General features: G+C 39.0%; 2 protein-coding genes across 6 annotated transcripts in view; both read right to left on the reverse strand.

Moving 5' to 3' along the window:
* Window positions 1-5,677: 5,677 nt before the first annotated feature.
* Window positions 5,678-18,645, reverse strand: LOC147335073 (type I phosphatidylinositol 4,5-bisphosphate 4-phosphatase-B-like). The gene is made up of 7 exons (XM_086275863.1): window positions 18,351-18,645; window positions 14,398-14,579; window positions 12,868-12,974; window positions 10,544-10,655; window positions 10,315-10,367; window positions 10,117-10,207; window positions 5,678-8,630 (listed from the first exon to the last, which is right to left on the reverse strand). The coding sequence occupies exons 1-7, from the start codon at window positions 18,415-18,417 to the stop codon at window positions 8,487-8,489; spliced, it is 756 nt and encodes a 251-aa protein (XP_086131989.1). The 5' UTR covers window positions 18,418-18,645; the 3' UTR covers window positions 5,678-8,486.
* Window positions 18,646-21,228: 2,583 nt separating this feature from the next.
* The window catches only part of LOC147335074 (uncharacterized), a 48,786-nt gene continuing 46,615 nt past the window's right edge, over window positions 21,229-23,399 (reverse strand). For all 5 annotated transcript variants that reach the window (XM_086275780.1, XM_086275771.1, XM_086275789.1 and 2 more), the window contains 3 exons: window positions 22,525-22,626; window positions 22,317-22,438; window positions 21,229-21,994 (listed from right to left, as the gene is read on the reverse strand). In XM_086275780.1, the coding sequence (XP_086131906.1) occupies window positions 21,911-21,994; window positions 22,317-22,438; window positions 22,525-22,626 (308 nt within the window). In that variant the 3' untranslated portion in view covers window positions 21,229-21,910. The remainder of the gene's footprint in view (window positions 21,995-22,316; window positions 22,439-22,524; window positions 22,627-23,399) is intronic.

The raw sequence follows: 23,399 nt of genomic DNA on the forward strand, positions 1-23,399 counted from the left end.
AGGCTCTCTCAGATAAATAAGAGATTATGTATCTGGGCTGGCTGGCGATGTCACCTTGAAAGAGATGAAGGCGGCAATCTGGGAGACAGACTGAAGCTCTGTTTAGACTGCCTAGGACTCATATAAATGGAAGAAGATGGATGGATGGATGGATGGATGGATGGATGACTCTATTCTTTAAAAGTCTAGATAAAACAGTACAGTACTTCAAGCTTGAATGTTTTATAGATCTTACATAAATGTAAAACTTATGGATTATGGGTGAATGAGTGAATACATGAATTAACAGATGAATGACCAAATGAGTGGGTTTGATTCATGGAAATAAAAGGCTGCAAACTGCAGTGAATGAGTGAATGGGTGAATAATGAATGAAACACTGAGAAAAGAGATGGCGATACAAATGAAAGGTAAAGACATTGTGATCTGACCATTAATGGATCCAGTTAAAAGTCAAACTGTCAAACAGCTGCTATGGTAACAATGAAGATACCATAGGTGGTTACAATTAACAACTTCTATCCAAACATCTTGAGTTGCCCACAGTTTCTTCACACCAAGCAAAGGAACATCTTCACCAAGTTGGCTATTCTGAGCCAGATTTTGGAGCAACATCAACGTCTTGTTCTAATATAGCAAACGAATCTGGAATCTTCCACTGCAGTTAATCTTAAGACTCACATAAACATCTCTCAGACATGCCTGTAGCAGCAAGTAGGACTAGCATATACAGCCTCAACATTTTGTTAGGCCACTTCACTGAATAACTACAGAGCTTTATTCTCTTTGCCCTCTTTACTTTGCAGTGATATCAGCTGGGTATTAGATGTTTACATTCATCTCCTCCTACCTGGATTTGATTGAAATGGGAATCGAAATCGAGGGAATTCATTGTTGTCATCAACTAAAGAACATATGTTTGGTGGTACCATGCATGTACACACATGAATAAAACTTTTAAATACTTGGATCTAGACAGATGGGACATCCACATATACATGCATAGCCCTGTCACATGCAGTTGTTGTCTTCCTTTAGCTGTAAGAGCTGTTTGGGCCAGGGTTAATACCAAAGGACTATTTCCAACTTGCTAATTGTTCCATATGCACACGTGACATACAAGAATATAGTCGCGACTGTGGATAAAAGTCTTCACCAACATTTAGCAGGATTTTAAGGTTGACTGTTTCTCAACATTCATCATTAGTACTGTTATTCTTTGTATTTGTACCCCCTGAAAAAAGTCACACAATAAAAAATGTTTTAAAAAGACAAAGGTAGTTTTTTTTAAATCTTGATTTTACATTATATTTGGTTAGAAATGTTATTTCTAACAAAAGAAATAACATTTCTTTTTTTTAGCAAAATGTTTTTTAACATTTATCCAGGTTGTGATTGTATGACTTTTTAAAACTTTTTTTGTTGCATATTCACATTTTCTCCACACATATGAAAGGTAAAGGCATTATTAATACAAAATGCACACATGCATTGCATTTGTCACTTGCAGACAGAAAAAGAAATGAAACACAAAGATTTTCCTCTCTCACCCGTGTGCAGGTTTGAAGGTGTTGCCGCTGTTTGAGATATACTTGGTTTTACCCAATGTCGAGTGACAGGTGTTGCCGCTGTTGATCTTTGATGGTTTGTTCTGTTTTGGAGAACCTTGGTCCTTCTTTTCCTCTAACATGGCTATAAACATCCATACACATTTATGCACACAAACAGAGGCACAAGCAGCTCACACTTCCTTACTTAATCCTGTGTGTAACCACATTCATACACACCTGCACAATTTTTATTTAAGATAGAAAGTTTTGAGTCCTTAAGACTTGATCCATCCAACAATCCCAACATTAAGAGAGAAAAAGGGGAATTTTTGTGAATTCCAGGTTTACAAATAAAAATGTAATGCTTTCTTAATAAATCCAGTGCTCGTATTTCTTTTGTGATGAAATCCTGAAGAAGCAGATCCACATTTACAAGTATTTTATGTTACCGGAGAACATCACCAGCCCAATCTGCTACATGATAAATACTTAAAAAAAAAAAAAAAATCCCCCAGAAAAAATAGCCAGTAAATCGTTGCAGCTTTCTATAAAGTATATTTTCCAGTTGTCCTTGATTTCAGATTTCCAGCTATCCCAGGGGTAGGGTGATCCAGGATTCAAGCATTTCAGATTTTTTGAGGCTTAAGCCATTAGTGGCCTCAGCGGTATTTGAGCCGCGAGAGACTGAAAGACAATCCGGGAAGAACGCGGCACTAAACTACACCCATCCCACTGAGGCAGCAGCTGGAGAGGGGGAGAAGGGATAGAGACTGAAGAGGAAGGAGTGAGATTCTTTGGAGAGACAGATGCAAGCAAAGTATAAGTTATGATATACATAGAAGATCAAAACGTCTCATCTGTTAACCCTGGCACAATTAATTTTTGAAGTGTTACTGAAGCATGTTTTTTTTCTTGATCTTTTTTGACTGCTACAGACACAAACATTGTACAGGAAGCCGCTTCAAAGTATTTAGTCAAGCTTCTGTAAAACTACAATATTACCCAATGAGATAAAGTGGGTTACAGTTATACAAACATTTAACTTAAACAGAACTGAGCATGTGCATACATCCAAATACAGACGTGTGCTGTTCTATGGCAGCCGCCCCCAACCTTTTTTGTGCCACGGACTGGTTTATGCCCGACAATATTTTCACGGACCGGCCTTTACATACAACAAAATAAAACTAGTACCGGTACCGAAAAAAAGAAGATTTATTCATAACATACGTGAAAAGACCCAGGAAAACAGAGTTAACGATAAAAACGATAACAAAATAACACTGAAAACCCTGAAAACCATACATTTCACACCTGAGCCTCAACTCTCGTGGCCCGGTACCAAACGACTCACGGACCGGTTCCGGTCCGAGGCCCGGGGGTTGGGGACTGCTGTTCTATGGTATGGTATTTCATAGTCTGGCTTCGATGATGGAGTTGAGTAGATAGCTGCAAAAAAAAGGGGGTGGGGGAAAAAATTTTTTGAGTCAATGTCTGTCCGACTTTGAAGAAAATCAATTCAAATCAATTTTAGCAGTAATGAGACTCACAGTGAAGATAACTACTTGTATATGCAAGTTAAGATGAATAATAACTGCTATAAATAGAAATAAATAGACTCACATATTACATTATTTATAGCTTGTCTATAAGTGTAGCTGGATCACTGTATAGTATTATTGTATTATACAAAGTTTTGGCATCATCAAATATACTAAGGACTTCTACGTTTATCACAGGCTGGGTTTTTGTTTAGTGTTTTTAGAAATAACACAAGCAAGAATCACCATATATCTGTATGTCTACAAATGGACTTCTTATCATGATCAGTACGCCATTATTTTATACCTCTCTGACCATCTAAGACCATCTCTGAATCGAGGAGGGGGCCTAAGGGTACATCTTTCGCCGTCTTACAATGCTGCGATTGCAGCCATTCCCCAACTCTCTGTGAATGGTACTCAAGGTACTCATGGCCATTGATCAGTGGGTTTTGGTCAGTGGTTGCTGATCAATAGTCATGAGAATCTGCATTATTAAGATTAAGGAACTGACCTCCCAGCCCATTGTTCCTTCAGTGGGCTGGTTTCAGTCATTATGCAAATGTACTGTTTATAAGATTTGGAGAAACCTGCAGTCAGCTGAGACTGAAGAAGTCACTTGGATGAGTGACGAAACGTTTCTCCCACTGAAAACACTACGTCCAGATGAACAGAATGAACCTTTGGGGTAACTATGATGTAGAATATCAGACAAACCAATGGCAACCAATATTTCCAGGCAATACATTTCTTTTTTAACACACACTCCAGGTAATGCTTTAAAGACAGCAGATTTAACTTAAAGATACTGCTCTTCTGACCTCTTGTGGCGTTCTGTGTTAAATACATAACATGGTCTTATTATTTGTATGCATTGAACAAGTTTTGTTTTTTAGCATACCTTTCATAAATATCCATTCATCTATCCGTCTGTTTAATGTAGGCTTTTAATTTAAGTTAATAGAAGCAATTGTTCGATTCATTCTCGAAGGTTGCTTATCAAACAATTTTCGAACTGGTTCTGCATAGAGAATAAAGTTCGAATGTGCATAAAGTTTTGTCAAAGTCCAAGAGTTTATTACTTCAATAAAACTAACCAATAAAACGAATACATTTATTACTGACATGAAACTGTTGCTGTGTTTCTAGACTACTGTCAGCTGATGCTTGACTTTTTTTGTTCTCTTATACTGATGAAAACTGGTGTATCAATATTAACAATCAGCTGAAGCATCAAATATTTTATTCTGGCCATTAATCTGCTCCTGTATAATTTAACTGTCTCATTATCCAATCACATAATGATATGACGATCTTCTTAAGTTCACGTCAAGCATCAGAACAGGGAAGAAAGGTGAATGAAGTTACTCTAAACACAAAGTGGTCTAAAATTGCTGAGGAACATCGCCAGATTGAGTCAATTGGAAGGCAAAAGAAACTCAAATAAGCACTAATTACAAGTAAAGTATGCAGAATAGCATCTCTTCAGGCAAAACTTAAAGCAGGTGGACTAGAGCAGCAGAAGACCACACCAGGTGTCGCTTCTGTGAGCCAGAACATGAAGAGCAGGAAACTGATGCTACTACAGTGGGTGGCTGTAGCTCAGGTGACAGAGCAGGTCAGCCACTAATCAGAAGGTTGGTGGTTTGATCCCAGGCTGCCTCCTGGCTGCATGCCAAATATCCTTGGGCAAGATACTAACCCCATGTTTGCCTACTGGTGGTGGTCAGAGGGCCCGGTGGCGCCAGTGTCCGGCAGCCTCGCCTCTGTCAGTGCGCCCCAGGGCAGCTGTGGCTATAATGTAGCTTGCCATCGCCAGTGTGTGAATGGGTGAATGACTGAATGTAGTGTGAAGCGCTTTGGGGTCCTTAGGGACTAGAAAAGCGCTATACAAATGCAGGCCATTTACTTCTATTCACAGGAGCTCAACAAACCTGGACACAGATAATAGTAGGGTCAGAATTTGGTACCAGTGAGCTTTGTTTAAACACCCCAGCCTCCTTGATGGCTAACCATGTCCATGCCTTCATGACCACAGTGTATCCATCTTCTGCTGGCTGGTTGGAACTCAAAGTGGTTTCTTGAGCATGACAGTGAGTTTATGGTACTCAAGTCTCCTCCGGTCACCAGATCTCAACCCAACAGAGCACCTTCGGGAGATTCCCATCGTGGATGTATGTCTGAGAAATCTGTAGCAATTGTGTGATGATGTCATGTCAACGTGGACCAAAGATTTTTGAGGAATGTTTCTAGCACCTTGTTGAATCTACGTCATCAAGAATTGAGGCAGTTCTGAAATTTGACTGAGTGGCCAGTATGACTACAAAACCACAAAATACATATACAGTGTAAACCAGGAATGGGCATGCAAATCAGATTCAACTGTAAATGCTGTGGTGTGGCATTCGGTTCATAAGCCATATGCCCCCATAAAAAGAAACTAACATAAACTATAAAAGTTTCACGGGTATTTAAGACATTACGATGCATCCTAAATACTCTGATAACTTTCTGTGACAAAGAGAGACACATATTATTAATAGCTGATATATGTAAATAAATAAGAGGCACATTGGAGTCAGAGGAAGTTGTTAAAAGTATTACTTAGTTTTGCATCCCCCCCCCCCACCCAAAAACAAAACAACTCCATCCACCAGGATAACATTGAAACAAAGATACAGGAGTTGCTCATCTGTACAATGTAGTGCAACATGTTTCACAGTCAGCAGGTACTTACATTAATCAGCCATGAGGGGGAAGAGACAGCTTTGACAATTCTGTACAGTCTAAAATAATCAACATCCACTGGATATATTTGCACTTCCACGGAGAAACGGACACTCTAACAGGTTCTACTAGAATGTCAGAGAAAGTAGTTTGATTCAAATAAAACAGATAAATAAATAAAATAACCTGCGTGTGGATCAAGTGTTTTAAACCTGTGATTCAAAGACAACTTTGAAGAATATGAACAGTACACACATATCAAAGCTCTGTCACTAAATTCAAACATGCCATCCTTTCATCAAACAAAAACTTTGAGTTTCTCTGACATGAATCATTACAAAATAAAGCTGGTGTTAAAACAAATACAGAAAAAAAATAAATCACATCAAATGCCCCAAACACCCTGTCTAAGATCTGATAAGAATGCTGATGTGCTACTACACAACATGACAAAAAAATAAAAGGAAACATGTGCTATTTAATCTCAGGTTAATGCCCCTCCATAATCATTTCCTCATGTGAAGCCTTTATTAGCTACAACTTAACTTCCCTCATCATATCAGTCTCCACTGGTTTGCTTGTTCCATAATTTCATTTGTATGCATTAAAAGCACTTTTTACATACAATTTTAACTCACACCATAATTTGTCCCTCAGCAAACACATTTAAAAGTTTAAATTTAATGATTAATCCACATGGTTCCTTCGGATGCCATCTGCCTTTATGTTGTAATTAAGGTCCTTTAAGTACTTCTCATAGTTTGGTCGTGGATTTGTTATTAAACATTGAAACATTATAAAAAACTGTTTGCTTTGAGACTTTCATTCATTGTGCATAATTCATCTTTAATTTGTTTAGGCCTCTGTCACATAGGCCTACAGACCAGTCTGTCACCCCCCCGGCAACCTCCTGTCCTGGAGGTGCTGGGTGAAATCAGTCGCAAACAGGCTGCTGGACCAAAAATCTCCTAGTGGCTACTAACAGATCACTGCAGTTTCCTCTAGTATACCCGGGAGAGATTGACTTCCGCAAAATCTCATAAACTACTTGACAAGCATTCGTGAACCATGCGAACGTATGACACCCCAAAAACAGAGACCTTTCCCCTTCAAAGTAAAAGCTTAGCACTGAAACAAATATGTTTCAAAACCCACAACTTCTATTTTGACAGTGCAAGGCCTCTTTCTGGAGTGTGTTGCACTTTTGCAAGTTCCACTAACACTAGTGGAGTAGATAACACAGCATAAATTTCACTAAGCAACCTCCAGCAACCACTTGCCAACTCCTTTTGGGCCAGTCATTGCCAGGTGGCTGCCAACTGGTGTGCCATCCTGTGTGACTGGGGCCTTAAACAGAATAATTTGCTGTTGATCGATGCCAGTCTCCTGTCAGTGCTTCAAATAAAGAAAAAAAAATAGCTTGGCTAGCTCTAGCTTAGCATAAAGAGAGGAAACACACGCAAACAGCTAGCTCGGCTATATGCAAGGCTACCAAAAAAATGATAGTAAACAAATAATCCTACACTTAATACCCTGCACAACATCAACTTTTAATTTAATCTTTTTCAGCATTTCATTTACATTTACACAAAGCTATGCTACGGTAAAGTAAGATATGCTCATTGTAAATTCTTGAAATTCTTATTTATCACACAGACATGAGCAATATCAGTCTTCTTGCCCAATTTTCAAAGTGCACAGTCTCACTTAAAATATCACACTAGTCCTTTAATAAGAGAAGCGTCTACTGGTTCTGCTCCATTTTGGATCAATTTAAAAGCAAATTTGGGAACGTAGGCTCCTCTGGTTGCTGGCAAAAAAAGTTAACTACTAAATTATTCTGCCTGATCTACCCAGTCTGATTACTACTATTCTTATAATTAAAACACCCCCTTCAGTCCACATTGTATTTTAGGTTTTTTTTTCTCTTGCATAGAGGATCTTTTTGGCTACCATCCACAAGCGTTTTAGGCAAATAGAATATTCTCTTTAACCAGATCGGTTATTTGGGGTTTCATTTACTTGAGACATTTTAGTCAGGAATAACAAAGTGAATACATTTTTGATTTCCATAATCATGCTTATGGTCTTGGCAAACAATGAAGGACCTCTTCAGTGGAAAACATGGTAATCTGCGCAAAAGTTCAGCCTCATGTTTGAATTAATGCCTAGATGTTCTAGAAGTCTTTTTTTTTTAACAGAGATCGTCATTGCTGTTGGCAGAGCAGTACAGGATTGGCAAAAGAAGGAACCTTTAAAACTTTACATTACTTTTATTTTTAAACTCCAAGATAAAGTATTGCCCTTGGTGGAGTACTGCACTCTAGGAGTGTCCTTATCTACTGTTGCTTAAAATGTACGGATCTCTCAAAAATCACAGTCACAATCACATGCAGCTCTGCAATTTAACTGAATTATGTGAATTTTGCCTCTGTATGTTTATATTTTCTAACCCAATTTTGTAGGAACTTGATGTTTTTAACATGTTAAAAAACCTTTTCTTCTTTAACCTTCCTTCTTTATATCTACTGTTCCCCCATCTTTTCTTCCCTCGTTGATGTCAGGACTTACTGTTTTCCTCACTTGAGATCTAACGCTTTACTTTCTTATTTTAAATGTCTCCTCCTCATACACCAGCCTCCTCACCTTCCTCACCCTCTTTCTCCCTCTATGTGACATTGGATAAGGGTTCGCTAATTTTTAGACACTTCCAGTAGATTGTTCTGGCCATGGTGAACAAAGTGAGCAGGAGCAGGAGCACCCATGACACGTAGATCCCTTTTGAGCTCTTGGCGGGCTTCCAGGTACCGACCTGAACACAGAAGTAAACAGAAGACGTTTTTAAAAAATTTTTCAATGATTTTGGTCATATAAAATTCTCAATTTATGTTTTATTTTGAAAGTGGCAACTTGTGATTCCAGTTAGCAATTGCACCTCACAAATAATTATTTACTGTAGTGAACATTCAATGAAGCCACAAAATCAGCAAAATAAAATACATATTAACCACACGCCACCACGACTATATATGTGGATTCAATCTAATCTACACCATGTTTAAATTGTCAGCTTTTCGAAGGGAATACTTAATGAAAGCTCATGCTGACTAAAGGACACATGAAGGGATAACATGCAACATCACTGCTGCTTTGCAACTTTGGGTATAAATTGAACACAATTATGAACAATTACAATGATATTATTGCTTATTGTGCTAGTGCTGCGCCTCTTTTCTCTTTTGTGACCTTTTGTATGATGTTTCGCTTTGTGTGACTTGAAAAATGTCATCCAAATTACCTAAAAATTGTTGAGAATTAAGGCTTTTCTGAAGCCATCTGAGCAGTGTGTGATCTACTTTAAGTTATTTCTCTTTGAAATGAATAACAATCATGTTTCTTTCTTAATGTAACTGCTGGTGGTGTAAATAAAGACAGAGTAAACAGTTTTTTTGTTGTCACTTATATAAAGGTGAACAAAAAGAGCATCTGTGAATCTGCCTTTTGTGCAAAAGTAGAGTTTACAATTAGGTTATATAAAATATTAAAGTACAGCAATAACAGTTAATTTATTAATTATTAACAGTAATAGTTACAATGAATAAAAGGTGATAACCAAAATTAAATGGTGAGAGGCAAATATCTAATCAGCCAATCACATGGCAGCAGAGCACTGCATTTAGGCATGTAGACATAGTTACGATAATCTGCTGAAATTTAAACTGAGAACCAGAATGAGGAAGAAAGGTGATGACAGTGACTTTGAATGTGTCATGGTTGTTGAAGAACTGCTGGTCTACTGGGATTTTCCCACATGGCCATCTCTGGTTTACAGAGAATGATGTGAAAAAGAGGAAATATCCAGTTTGCTTAAGGTCTGTGGAAGAAAACGCTTCTTTGTCAGAGGTCAGAGAATGGCCAGACTGTTTTGAGTAGTCAGGAAGGGAACAGAAACCCAGATAATCACTCGTTAAGTATATAAATGAGCACCTCTGAGCACACAACATGTTGAACCTTGAAGCAGATAGAAGTGTTTTTAACTGATAGCTTGTTAAATCTATGTTATGAAGAGTTAAGGCCGCTTTGAAGGCTAAAGAGTATTACATAATAAGTTTATGTTTACATAATAAAATGGCTATTGAGTTTATTTTCGCCTAAAATTTCCAGCAGTAGGACGTCTGCTGGTTAAACGATTTGGCTTTTGGCATCCTAATCATCATCTTTAAAAAAAGGATACAATTTGATCGACCAACAGTTTAAAAGTTAACATCACTCCAACATCTTCGCCCACAAATACACACCAAAAGTCCTGCTGTGGAGACGGCGAGGATTAAAAACAGCAGGAAGCATAGCAGGCTCCTCCTTCTGGGGTACCGCCAACCAATAGAAGAGCTGGAAATCAAACCGAGAGACAGTCAAAAAATAATAATTCAAATTATAAATGCAAAACACTTATTTACCTTCCTCACACACAGAAAGTGAACATCTGACATACTCACACTTTTCGGCAGTGGGGACATCGAGCTAAAGTGCGGGCTGAAAACTCTGTCCACTAAGAGAGAGGAAATGAAAAGGTCAGTGTGTGCATATATTACAGTTCTCTATCAGGGGGTAAAGCAGAAGAGTACATTGGCAAATAATTCTGTAGATGTCAGTAAATAAATGCATAAAGAAGTAAAACTGGCACTGTCAGCTGTAATATAAGCCATGTGAGTGTGTGACTTTTACCAGGAATGTGTTGGAGCAGTGTCCACAGATGACTCTGATGCCAACAGGCTGACGCCGCGGTTCAGGACTGTCCCCTCCAATGTGGACTGGACCTAGGTTGATGATGCGTTTACTGCCGGGGAACAGAAAACACTGATTTAACATAAACCCATGTGAACAGCCTTTACTGCTTATTTCAAAGTTTGTCCAAAAAGCACCTTTTTAGCTTTTTAAAAAAGGGTGTGAACCTAAAGTTGAAAAATTTAAAGCCAGCTCTGTGTACTATGAAGGTGTGTGACTTGGAAAAACTGTAACTGGAAGTGATTATAGTAAATAAACAAATGAGGAAATATACTAAAGTTACTGTACAAAAAGTCCCCAGCTGATTAAGAGTGTCAGGCGGGAATTTCACTTGGACTTAATCTGGAATGACCAATAAAAAAATTAAAAAAAAAACATAAAATCTCGGTGAGACAACCTAGAAAAGGAATGTAAAGTTCATTTCACATTATAGGTGACATAAAGCCCTCTGTATGTGATCTTAAGAGGGCTGGACTGAGGAAACTTGCATTTTATCCAGTGCAAAGAGGTGTAGCTACACATTTAATCACTTTTTCACCAGTACCTCTCAGGTTTTCGCAGGATAAAGAGATGTTTCTGTAGCAAAGAACAACTCTTTCAGCTTGAACTGTAATAAATAAATGTTTAGGGTTTTTTTTGTTTTCTAATTGTTCGGTAGTTCATTACTCAGACTGACCTATATTTTATTTACCTATATATATTTAGTTTTTGTTAATTCACAATAGTACCAGTTTTTAACTGCAGACCCACTGTCCAAATCAAAAATTTCATTATAGACAGAAATAGTGGGGAACAAACACAAAACCAAAAACCAAACAGGAACTTTTTTGTTATTTAAGCGATATTAATGAATAGTATGTATGGCCATGGGGGAGGTCTTTATGAGTAGGAAAAGCTGTAAAACTGTAAAACCCCAAATTTTATGTCCTCCTTCACTTTCTCCAGCAGAATTCTGGCCCCCCAGACCTTATGTTTGACATCCCTGGATCATGATTTGTTAGTTGGTTTAAAAATGAGACACCAAGAGCCAATTTTAAACTAAAACACTGAAAATCAAAATATGAAGAAGAGGTCCACCTTCATGACTTTCGGCTCAACACACCTAACTAACTCATTAATCTCTGTTTGTTCTCTCAGAGCTGACACCAAAAGCCTTTAGAGCAGCTTACACTGAAAAAGTACTGGATACAGACTTAATCAGCAGTAATGGAAGATGACAGCAGCAGGAAATATTCCAGTCTGACCGATGTCAGGTCGTCATTCTGCTAAACCTTAGTGGATGAAGACGCGAGACGAGGAAGACCAGGAGGCTCGTTCAGCCATGAGCCTGAGATTTCTGAACATTATGTTGCCGTCAGGGCAAAAATCAAGACTTCAAGATGGAAAGATTTACGGTTTACCTATGTGGAGTAAACTTGCTTCTCTTTTCGGAGTAGTTTCATACTTCAAGCCTGCTTATAGAACAAAATGACCACGTCTGCATCAGAGGTTAGTGAGGTTGATTTCTGTATAAACAGCTTATTAGAGCTACCTTTGGAAAAACCCAGACGCTATTATAATAGTCATCAAACCACATCTTTTACCAATTTTTATACTGAAGGGTCAAAACACGCCATTAAGTGTACTGGGGAGGTCATGTCCTGGTTTTTGTATGTGCTGTGAGTGTTACAGAAACAAATAAAATGCTGGGAATACTGAAGCTATAATTATCGTTCCTTATATTGAGATGATAAGTGTTATAAACTCACTGATTGATTTAAAAACTGCGGCTAAAAAGTAGCTGGAAATGCGCAGGAGAACTCAATGGTATTGAAAAGACCAATAATAACAGCTTTGGGCTGCACCTCATTTACAGGTAGGTGCACACCGGCTTACATCATAGGGCTTCAGAGAGGTTTTTGGTTATAATGTAGCCCAGCATAGATATCCACTTGAAGCATAAATCGCCAGTAATGCCAGGCTGTTTCCAGAACTGTTTTATAAAATCTGGTCTGTTCTATTCTTTTTTAAACATATTTAATTTTGTTTCAGGCTTTAATATAAAAACGTTTGTTAATAAAAGTGTCATATAACTAGAGTTTATAATTTTTGCTTTTATTATTATAACTTTTCAAAAGCTGAAATTTTGCAAAAAGGGGGTACCTTCAACAGTCTCTTAACACCACGTAATGGTTGCTTTTGTTGAACGGCTGGAAAAGGTGGTGTGATTACGTGTTAAAGCTGAGATGGATTAAAAACAGCCTCTGTTTCTTTTCCTGACTCACCAGTACGGTCTTGGACAGGCGATCTTCTGCGACGTCACTTTGCAGATCAGCAGACAGTTGCAAGGACAGCGGACATACTTCTTTCCAACAGGAGCATTCTTAATGGGCTGAAACCAGAGAGGTGAAGACACAGATAGAAGAATAAGAAACTTCAAACATTTGCTGTTGGCTTTTCCAAATGTGAGGTTCTTAAATTGTTTTACTTTTGATTTCATCAGACAAAAGGAGAAGTGAACGACAATCCAACACGCCGATATTTTGTGGTTTACCAATGCAACTTTCCAACAAATACTGACGCAAGTACAGATTTCTATTATGTTAAAAAGCTATTAACTATTTTTTGGTATACAAAGTCTGGTTTCAATTACTCTTGTCAAATGTTTTTCTGGATTAATAGATCATTTTCTTCATTTTTCAAGCAGATAACAGTCTGTCTTTTTTTTTTTTTTTGAATGAAAAGAGTCAGGCACATCTAAAAGTGTGCCACAAGTCAGAGTTTTAAGTCACAGAATATAAAAATTGGGAATGACTTGATCTTACAGGGTCACCATTTGCAAGACAACAACTAAATTCCTTTTGAGATTATTTCCCATCATGCTCCAGGTGGAAATTTACAAGAAGCAAAAACTGCCCTAAGCATCAAGACCAGAAACAAAGTGATGTAAGCAGTAAGCAAAGTAAAAGTTGGGCCTTACTGCTGAAATTTTACTTTGAATGTCAATGTCATCAGTTTCACTACCACTTAGCAAGTACTTATCTGCAGACAAGTTGGTGACATCAATGCAAATTAAGAGACACTATGGCAGTCTCCTAGTGACTGAGGCAATTACAAAGAAGCAAATTACAACCCATAGTCAGTTTATAGATGGGCCTCCAATAATGATGGAACAATTAACAGCCAGTCTTATTTAACATAAAAAAAAAGCTTCAAACTGTTCAGTTACTTAATATCAATAAGTCATTTTACACATATAAAACGATAAAGATGCTTAAAAACGAACAGGTAAAGTTGTTTTATCTGTGCAGCTTTTCTCCATTCACTTCCATCAAGTCCTTACTAATTCTAACTAATTAATTATAGTTATTATAATTACCAGTTATAACTACAATGAGTAAGATCTTCATTTTCCATTTGTTGTGTTTGACTCATTAATGTAGACCCACTTTGCTTTATTGAGTTTTAAATACTGTGTAGGTGGTGTTTAGCATTGAATGCTTCGCAATAAAAGCCCCATTAAGAAAGGGTTTACCGTTTTATTCTACTGCAATGCCAGATGACTTTTATTTTGAAATGTGTACAGAAGCACTGAGTTCTTGTAGCACCAGCAAAATACAGCAACTTAACAAGGCAGCAACATAGGATCTCAAATAAGGCTACAATAAAAATAAGAGTCCCTGCAGAGGAAAATGGACTTCTGTGTTAAATATACTTAACATTTATTATAATCTAAGCTTGTAGGAAATAAATGTTGTTTGTTTCTGTAGTTGAGGTACATCAAGACTATATAGTTCTCTGTATCTGCCTCTTACCGTAGCTTCATTGCAGATGTTGCACTTCACCACATGCTGGTGCGTCTTGCCCTCCACAGATATGGAGGTCTGACAAACCCGGCAGCTGATGACCGGAGCACTGCTGCTGTCTGGGCTGCCTTGTGGGGAGTACGGGGGTGGAGGCTCGCCTGGTGCCACTGAGCTGGGGAACGGAGCAAAACCTGATGAAGACGAAGAAGAGGTTTTATTAATACTGTATTTATTAACACTAATAAAACAACTTCTTTTGTTTATCATAAAAAATACAGAAAATATATAGCCTGAAGTACTGCTTCACCTACACATTACATCTACAGCTGCTCAGCCATGAGAACACATGCCATGAAGCTCCCAGCGCATAGTTTCTGTGCTGATATTAATGCACTGATGAGATTTGGAGCACTGCAGTTCATGAGTCAGCAGAGCCTTCTATGCACCTTAGCACTTGGTGACCCCGCCCTGTTTCTTTACATCGGTCTGACATTTTGAGGCTGAGCTGCCGTGGCTCCTAAACTCTTCCACTTTGGTATTATACTGCTAAGCCCTAATGAAAGCAAGAAATGTAATGAATTTGTTGCAGTAGTAGAGTCCTACTCTGTGAGCTCTTTAAAAGGACCCATTCCCAAACCAAATATTTGTAAAGGCAGACTGCTTGGTTCGGCGCTTTTAGAAACATGTGAGACAAAAACACTAGAATTCAAAGATTAAAATCTGTGGTCTGGTACTTTTGTCTATGTGGTGTATATATAAAATCTTTAACTATAACTTGATGAGACTGATCAGGAAACTAGTGGCTTAATAGATCAGTGTAACTGCTTCTCCCTTTTGTGTGGGGTATTTCTAAGAGCCATCTATTTTCTGATGGTAAATTTCTGCATTTTCACTCTTCAAATCTGTTGTATAATGGTACAGCACTGCAATTCAGTAAACACCGTTATCATTAACAAGTATTGGCTCACAATATCACCACTTTTGTGCTTGGTCAAGACAAACAGTAGGTGCACAAACAGAATTTAGATGTGTATCTGTTTGTTTATACTGACTCATGTGTGGGTCAGCAAATTGTATGTTTAATTATATTGATTAACATAATGTTATCTATGTGTGACACCGTTAAGGGTCAAAACTCCGTGAGTGTAATACAGGAAGCACAGAAAGCAAGTGACTGTCACAGTTACAAGGAAGCAACCAGAGAAGTGAGAGAGAGAAATTGGAGTCACAGCAGAGATAAGAGCAATGAAAAAAGACAAACAAGCCAGACATGTGATGTCTGACATGATCACACAGAAAAGTAGAACAATTTTAGCTTACAAGTTAAAAAAACAAAACAAAACCAAAAAACGTTTCATTTAAATCCCAGAAACTGAGATACTATTTCTGCAAGTTATTATATGGAGTTGCTTCTCGGCAATTAATCATAGTTATACTTCAATGACGATTTTTTTTCCTTCCGGTGACTATTAAAATCAACTAATTTCACATAAAAAAAATAAATTGCATTCTGCTTTGCAGTAGTTCTCTGGTTTTTGTCCTTCAGCACAATCATTTTCCTTAACTTCAAACCATAAAATTTCCTTGCCTTACAGGTTGTGACAGGCTTAGCTAAAGTATTTATATTAATTTCATTTAGTCAACTGACATATAAAGTTCACGATCGTGGCTCAAGAGTTGGGAGTTCGCCTTGTAATCGGAAGTCTTGGTCGTTGTGTCCTTGGGCAAGACACTTCACCCGTTGCCTACTGGTGGTGGTCAGAGGGCCCGGTGGCGCCAGTGTCCGGCAGCCTCGCCTCTATCAGTGCGCCCCAGGGTGGCTGTGGCTACAATGTAGCTGCCATCACCAGTGTGTGAACGTGTGTGTGAATGGGTGGAGGACAGGTTGTGTAAACCGCTTTAGGGTCCTTAGGGACTAAAAAAATGCTATACAAATACAGGCCATTTACCATTCACGGAAATCTACTTGATTGAAATAAAAAGGTTTAATAATGTATGTTTAATACTGTATAATGTAAATAAAATGTATATATATTTGCATTTATTTGTATATTTTGTAAACATTTATTTACAAAATACACACTGGAGTAATTTTGCAAAATAATTTTGATTTCTACATTATTTTGCAGTAATAAGAGTCCTTATTTGTTTTGAATCAGTTCCCTTTTACAAGCAGTGGATATGACATTTAGGAGTTTTATTATGTAAAAAAAACAAAAAAAACCAGATGTAGTTATGAAAAACAAATTAGGCCAAAGATACTTTGACACGGAGACTACAGGAGGTGGAGATTAAACCTGACAGATGACCTGCTCTACCTCCTGAACCACAGCCGCCCCTAAAGCTTGCAGTTTCCAAGAAATCTCCCATCTGCGTACTAACCAGGCCCCGACCCTGCTTAGCTTCCAAGTTCAGACGAGATCGGGCATGCACAGAACAGTCATCTTGTTCCTTGTTTATCATTTTACTGCTCAATAAGAATTCAGTAAATCTAAATTCTTGTTTATTTGTCACATTTTATTTTCTAAAGTTAGCAAAGCAAGGCAGCAAGGCAAGCCTGATCTTGTCATACACATAAAAAAAATAATATCCAGTTTCTTCACTCACATTGTGGATTACAACTTATTGGCATTTTGCTGGTAACGGATTAGTACTCCGTATTGGTATCGATACTGTATAGGAAATGAAAAGAAATGGTTGATTGTTATTGGTTTTCAGATTATCTCACACCAGAAATGGGAGCGTCGCCCAATCTGAAAAAAAGGTAATGTTTATACACCATTAGTTTTGAGGTATTTACAGGTGGGAAATAGTATCAGTCCATCCACCTGATACCAGACATCATGTGGTTTCTCTCCATTTCAGTCACTAAATTACTTTTGCATGTTCCTGAGAATACACAGCAATGCCAAAATACTGGTTCTACCAGGTTTCAGAGGTAGAGTGGTGCGAAGGAAGAAAAAAACCCAACATGCTCCCACATTTGTCATTCAGCAGACTGAAGATGCTGAAGCAAAACATGTTTAAAACATGTATAAAAATCCCTGTGGCAAAGCACAGACTGAAAACACATGAGCACGACACAGTCATTAATCGGAAGCAGGCTGTGGTGATCACTAGACCGACTTGCAGGTTTTTTCCCCTAACTGAGAAACAATTGTTTCATGACACAATGCCAGATAAATCAGTGAAACCGCTGAAGCGGAACAACTCAAAGGTTTGGGAAATTTGTGTGATTTTTAATATTTTCCTGGTACAAGAAAAAAAAGTACATAACCCACAACAATAGTGAAATAATGACACAACAAAAATGGTCTGGTCACATTGTTATTTGTAATCTCTAGTATTGGTCGAGAATTTTACAATTAAGATATCCCTAAAAGTCCAAAACGAAGTTTTTAAATTACTTTACTTTATGCCTGTTTCATCAGAACTCAATGTTCAATACCATGCACTAAAGAAAAGCAGCAAATCCTTACATGAGAACAATCAGAACCTGCTGATTTTTGCTGTTCAGGCTTGATAAATGACTAACCACAGAGCGTTGTTACAGTGATCTGACAGCCGGGAGCTCTGACCCCTTATCATAATGCAAATCACCAAATCAAACTCACCCACATGAAAAGCCTTTCAAACACCCGGTTTTTCATGCCTAACATCTGTTATAGACCGCTGACAGCTCAAAGGTGCTCATTAGCTTTGGTAAATCACCCTAAAATCGGTTTTCAATTAATTTTTGTGTGGGTTGAATCCCCTGTAGTTGTGTGATAATGTCTCTATTTACGGCTAACGTTAGCCTGAAAGCTAACACTTGTTTACAACACGACACCTTTAAAGGTAAAAACAAACTACAATACCACGCTGTTGAAGCCTATTAATGACTGCTCGTATTCTGAATGGTGATGTGAAAAGGACACAGAGGTTACTCTGAGGTTTCGGTAGATATCCGTGCGAGCTTGTACCGGGAGAGAAGCCGTTGGTCCCGTCGTGCTGATCGGGCAGCAGCGGTGACCGTTCCCCGTCTGCCATCGCTCCCTCCGGACCCAAGCCTTTCTTCCAACAACGCCCTGCGGGAAGTGTATCTGCGGCGTCTGGGAGACTCCTCGGACCTCCGGTAAAGATTTGTTTGGAGGAGTCGGTGTGAGGCTTTCAACTCCTGACCCTGCTAGAGGTTTGGGTTACTGACAGCCACATGACGCGGCGAAAACATTCACTAAACGCGGAAACGATACAACAAAAACATCTGTCACATGATTCAAGGAGTCAGGAAGTGACGGACAACGGGCTAGACCAATGAACGAGCCGTGTTTGAATGGGCGGGTCCTTCTGCTTTTGTTGACTAACAACAATTATAAACTGTAAGGCGATGATTGCATTACAATTACTGCTGGTATATGTGCACATAATAGAATAGGTTAGACTTTGTCATTATAAAAATGCAATGACATTTAGTCTGGCATCTCTCCTCTACCCTATCAGAAAACAACAAATAATAATAATAATAATAATAATAATAATAATAATAATAATAATAAAAAACAGCTAAGTTTGTGTCTCTTCTCACAGTTCAAAGACATGTATGGCAGGTTGGTTAAAGCTAACTCTCTATGACTACGGTTAGCATGGCAGCCTGTCCAGGGTGTATCCCACCTTTTAGAGCTGGCAGGTTCCAGCCCATAGTGGAAGAGGGACGGTTGGATTTATGAGATTATTTATTGTCAAAGGAGCTTGCAAAGAAAAGCGTCTGGACTTCTTTAAGTTGCTTGAAGACGTTTCACCTCTCATCCGAGAAGCTTCTTCAGTTCTAAGGTCAAATGGTGGAGAGTCCCAGATTTAAACCTAGTGGGAGTATCCCCCCACAGAGGGACAAAAGGACCCCCTGATGATCCTCTAATCGCCTGAGCCAAGGTGTGAAACTGTGCGTGGGTCCCAATCAGCCAGCGTTTCGGGTGTGTTCATTGTGAAACCTGGCCCCACCTTATCATGCGAATTCCTGAGGTCAGATGGCCCAGGATGTGAGTGGGCGTTAAGGCGTTTGGGAAGGGATCTCAAAACTGGATTATAGATGGCAGAGAGTTGGTGTCGTAAACCCCCGCCTCTGTTCAAAGATGGTCGCTCACAGTGGACATAGATGGCTTCTTTCACTCCTCTTTCAAACCATCTGTCCTCTCTGTCCAAAATGTGAACATTGGCATCCTCGAAGCACTCAAAACGTGCGGCTATCCTAAATGGGCGTTCTTAAAGTCAGCAAAGAGGCACAGAAAAGAAGACCAGACACCAGCGAGGGAGGATAAGAAGGACAGACGCAACAACATTGTCATCCCCTATGTAGCCGGTGTATCAGAGAAACTCAGGAGAGTTTTCTCCAAGCATGACATCCCAGTGCATTTCAGACCCAGCAACACGCTCAGACAGAAACTGGTTCACCCGAAAGACAAAACTCCAAGACACAAACTTAACAATGTGGTGTATGCTGTACAGTGCAGCGAGGAATGCTCAGACCTCTACATTGGAGAGACCAAACAGCCACTTCACAAGCGCATGGCACAACATAGAAGAGCCACCTCCACAGGACAAGACTCAGCAGTCCATCTGCATCTTAAGGATAAAGGTCACTCTTTCGAGGATGCCAATGTTCACATTTTGGACAGAGAGGACAGATGGTTTGAAAGAGGAGTGAAAGAAGCCATCTATGTCCACTGTAAACGACCATCTTTGAACAGAGGCGGGGGTTTACGACACCAACTCTCTGCCATCTATAATCCAGTTTTGAGATCCCTTCCCAGACGCCTTAACGCCCACTCACACCCTGGGCCATCTGACCTCAGGAATTCGCATGATAAGGTGGGGCCAGGTTTCACAATGAACTCACCCGAAACTCTGGCTGATTGGGACCCACGCCCAGTTTCATACCTTGGCTCAGGCGACTAGAGGATCATCAGGGGGTCCTTTTGTCCCTCTGTGGGGGGATACTCCCACTAGGTTTATATCTGGGACTCTCCACCATTTGACCTTAGAACTGAAGAAGCTTCTCGGATGAGAGGTGAAACGTCTTCAAGCAACTTAAAGAAGTCCAGACGCTTTTCTTTGCAAGCTCCTTTGACTACGATGACCTGGATGACTGAGAACCTTCACAGAGATTATTTATTGCATCTTCTGTAATGTGTGCAGTTCTAAAACAGTCAAATACAAGAGTCATGTGGTAAAAGCAATTAATATGTGAGCTTCTCCTTGTACAGCAGGAGCTTTAGACGCAGGGCAAGTTAGATGGTAAATGGGTCGACTGGTGCATACATAGCACCTTTTTTCTATACCCAAGCACCTCATCTAACACTCTCCACCTCAGGCTTCAGTATCTTGCCAAACTGGAGTAAGTGGGGAACCGGTCTACCAACCATACAGGTAGGCAACTCAATTTATCTACTGAGCTGCAGTCACCTCTGTGATCCAAGGGTCACCAGACTGAGCTAAGAGGCAGAAATCATAAATTTGGTCTTTATAAAAGAGTAAATAAAAAAGTGGATGTATACTCAAGAGATTACATCAGAGACTAGATTTTTTCTAGTAACTGATTGGGATGAAACAAGAGCTAAAAAGAAGACGTGAAGTGAAAATAAAATGGTTGCATTTGATTGTGTGTTTAATGATATTAAATTCAGATGTAATACAGTATTAATACAATTAAAAGTTAAGATAAATATTTATGGCTACACAAATCCTATATACTATTTTAATAACTACTACAGTATTTAAGAATTCATTCATGTATACAATATCTTTGTGAAAAACATTTAACAATATAAGGAGCAGAATCGAATAAATGACAGAAATGTCTAAAGCTGAAAAAACAGGAAGTGTTTTATTTTCCCCAAGGTTACACAGGAAATGTGTACAGATATTTCTGTAGTGACTTGCAGGGAGAAAATGTTGCATTTAAACATCACTGATGTGCATAAAGATTTACAGGGTTACCATAACATAGTTAACAGCTTTTACATACAGCAAACCAATCATAAAAAAAAAAAATATAGTTATACTCTCTCTCACTGAAAGAGGAAAAAAGTATATTAGCTTTGCATAAATCTACACAACATGCTTCTCTCTAACAGCAGCAAAGTACATGAAGCTGAAAACTGACATCCTTTCTGTTTCACATGACTTAAACAAGTGGAGCACACAACTGTAAACGTGCATCCGGTTAGCTAAAGAGTGAAATGTGGGTAATCCTATCTCCCTCTTAAAAATAACCAACATTTATTAAACAAAAGTTATGTTTTTGTTAGAATTACCTGAAACAAGCAGACTTCCTACCAACTTCTATACAACTAAAACCCTTCTGCAACCAGAGGAAAGAAAGCTCTTAGTTTTTTTTCTTATAAGAATATGTTCATGAGTGCTAATTACTCACATGAAAGTTTACATTTTAAACGTGTCCACGAACTTGAGTCACTCGCCACCAAATCTCAACGACACGTGGTTTTGTTTGCACCTCTCATAAAAAAGGGAAAGAACACAAAAAAATCTAGTTATATTCATCCTTAACAGAGCCTTGAGAATTTCTGAGCGACATTCTCGAAGGCCTCCGTCGAAGATTCTGTTGATGTTTCTGGAAATAAAAGAAAGGGGAAAAAGGTGAGACCACTTGTATGTTTTTGTGCAGTCACTCGATTACAAAGCCTCAATAAGAAAGACCTTTAATCACTCATCTGCCTGCTTTCCTTAGTGTTCAGGCTCCCACTCTTTCCTTTACATCACTTCCTCTCTCTCACGCAGTAACTCAATGCTAACATCCTGGCTTCTGTCCAATCGCGTCCTTGACCACCTTCTATGAGCCAATCAGCCGCCCCTCTGCCTACTTTAAGTATCTAAATAAATCACATTCAGTTCCTTCAGATGATCTTTCCTTATTGAATTGAGTTTGTGGGTACCTTCAGGTTCTCCTGGTGTTTCTGGCTTCTGCAGTGGAGGTCCTTAGCATTTTGCTCATCCAGGTAGAAAATGGAGCAGAGGTTACAGAAAAGCCCCATTTTTTGGACAACATGCTCATCACCTAAGAAGACCAGAAGCATACAAAATAACTTAAGAGAGAAAAGAAAGACTTGAAATTGACGTCATTATTTTATGTTTCGTTCTCACCAAGGGACGCGTCAGCATCCAAGTTGTCTGTGATGCGAGGAGACTGAGAACAAGATCGCTTTGCTTTGGGTTCAATAAGTGCTCTCCTTCGTTTACGGACAGCTAAAGAAAAGGAAAACAACTAATAAATGATAAATGATGACTGAAAACTAAACTGTACCTACTCCAATAACAAGTTTATATTTTTACTTCTCTAGTTACAGCTGCTCGAATGTCTTGAATTGTCGATCAATCAAAGTTTTATTCGTCACATGCAGGTTGCCCTGCAGTGAAATAGGACCCCCCCCCGACCTTACACATATAGCATAAACATTACATGGGGATACAGGTCGGAGATTGGTAGAATCAGAGAAAAAAAAACATTGAAATGTACACTACAGTGGGGAAAGTACAAGAGGAAAAAAAGAGACCCCTACTCATGCTGTGCTTCCATGGTAGGACAGCATGAGAACAGGAAACAAAAAAACTCCTCTGCACAAAGAGCACATAAATGTCCACAGCACAACATTATGAAGACATGACAAGCTACGTTGGAGAGCCGCGAGCCTCCCCATGATGGTATCAAACTTCTGTTCCGTGGTGTTGTCATTCTTTTGATTCTGAGACCCCACAACTGCAGTGAGCCGTTCTGCAATGTGATCCAACTTTCGCTCAAGGGTGTCAATATGAGCAGGCCCCTCTCTGATGTATCCCATCATACGCTCAGTGGTGTTAGTTTGAGCCTTCACGGCAGCTGTAAGCGTCTCCAAGGTGTTAACCATACTGCGTTCGGTGTGAGAGGTCGCGCCTCGACCCATCGCTTCAATTCCAGCGGTCAGCCTTGGGGGGGTTTGAACAGCTGGTTCCGCTCTCTTATTTCTCCGATAAGTCAGGGC

This window comes from Aulonocara sp. 'chitande type north' Nkhata Bay, linkage group LG3 (assembly GCF_057382095.1).
Source record: "Aulonocara sp. 'chitande type north' Nkhata Bay isolate Kocher_YH1m ecotype deep benthic linkage group LG3, A_spYH_male_GT1.1, whole genome shotgun sequence".
In the NCBI taxonomy this organism is placed as follows: Eukaryota; Metazoa; Chordata; class Actinopteri; order Cichliformes; family Cichlidae; genus Aulonocara; species Aulonocara sp. 'chitande type north' Nkhata Bay.

What these genes read in the sequence shown, in the direction of transcription:
- LOC147335073 (XM_086275863.1), bottom strand. Translation starts at nt 18,417, where the DNA reads ATGGCAGACGGGGAACGGTCACCGCTGCTGCCCGATCAGCACGACGGG. An exon ending in GCCTGTCCAAGACCGTACTG is followed by an intron (nt 10,656 to 12,867) that starts GTGAGTCAGGAA and finishes GTTCCCCGGCAG; the next exon opens with TAAACGCATCATCAACCTAG. An exon ending in ACTGCTCCAACACATTCCTG is followed by an intron (nt 10,368 to 10,543) that starts GTAAAAGTCACA and finishes CCTCTCTCTTAG; the next exon opens with TGGACAGAGTTTTCAGCCCG.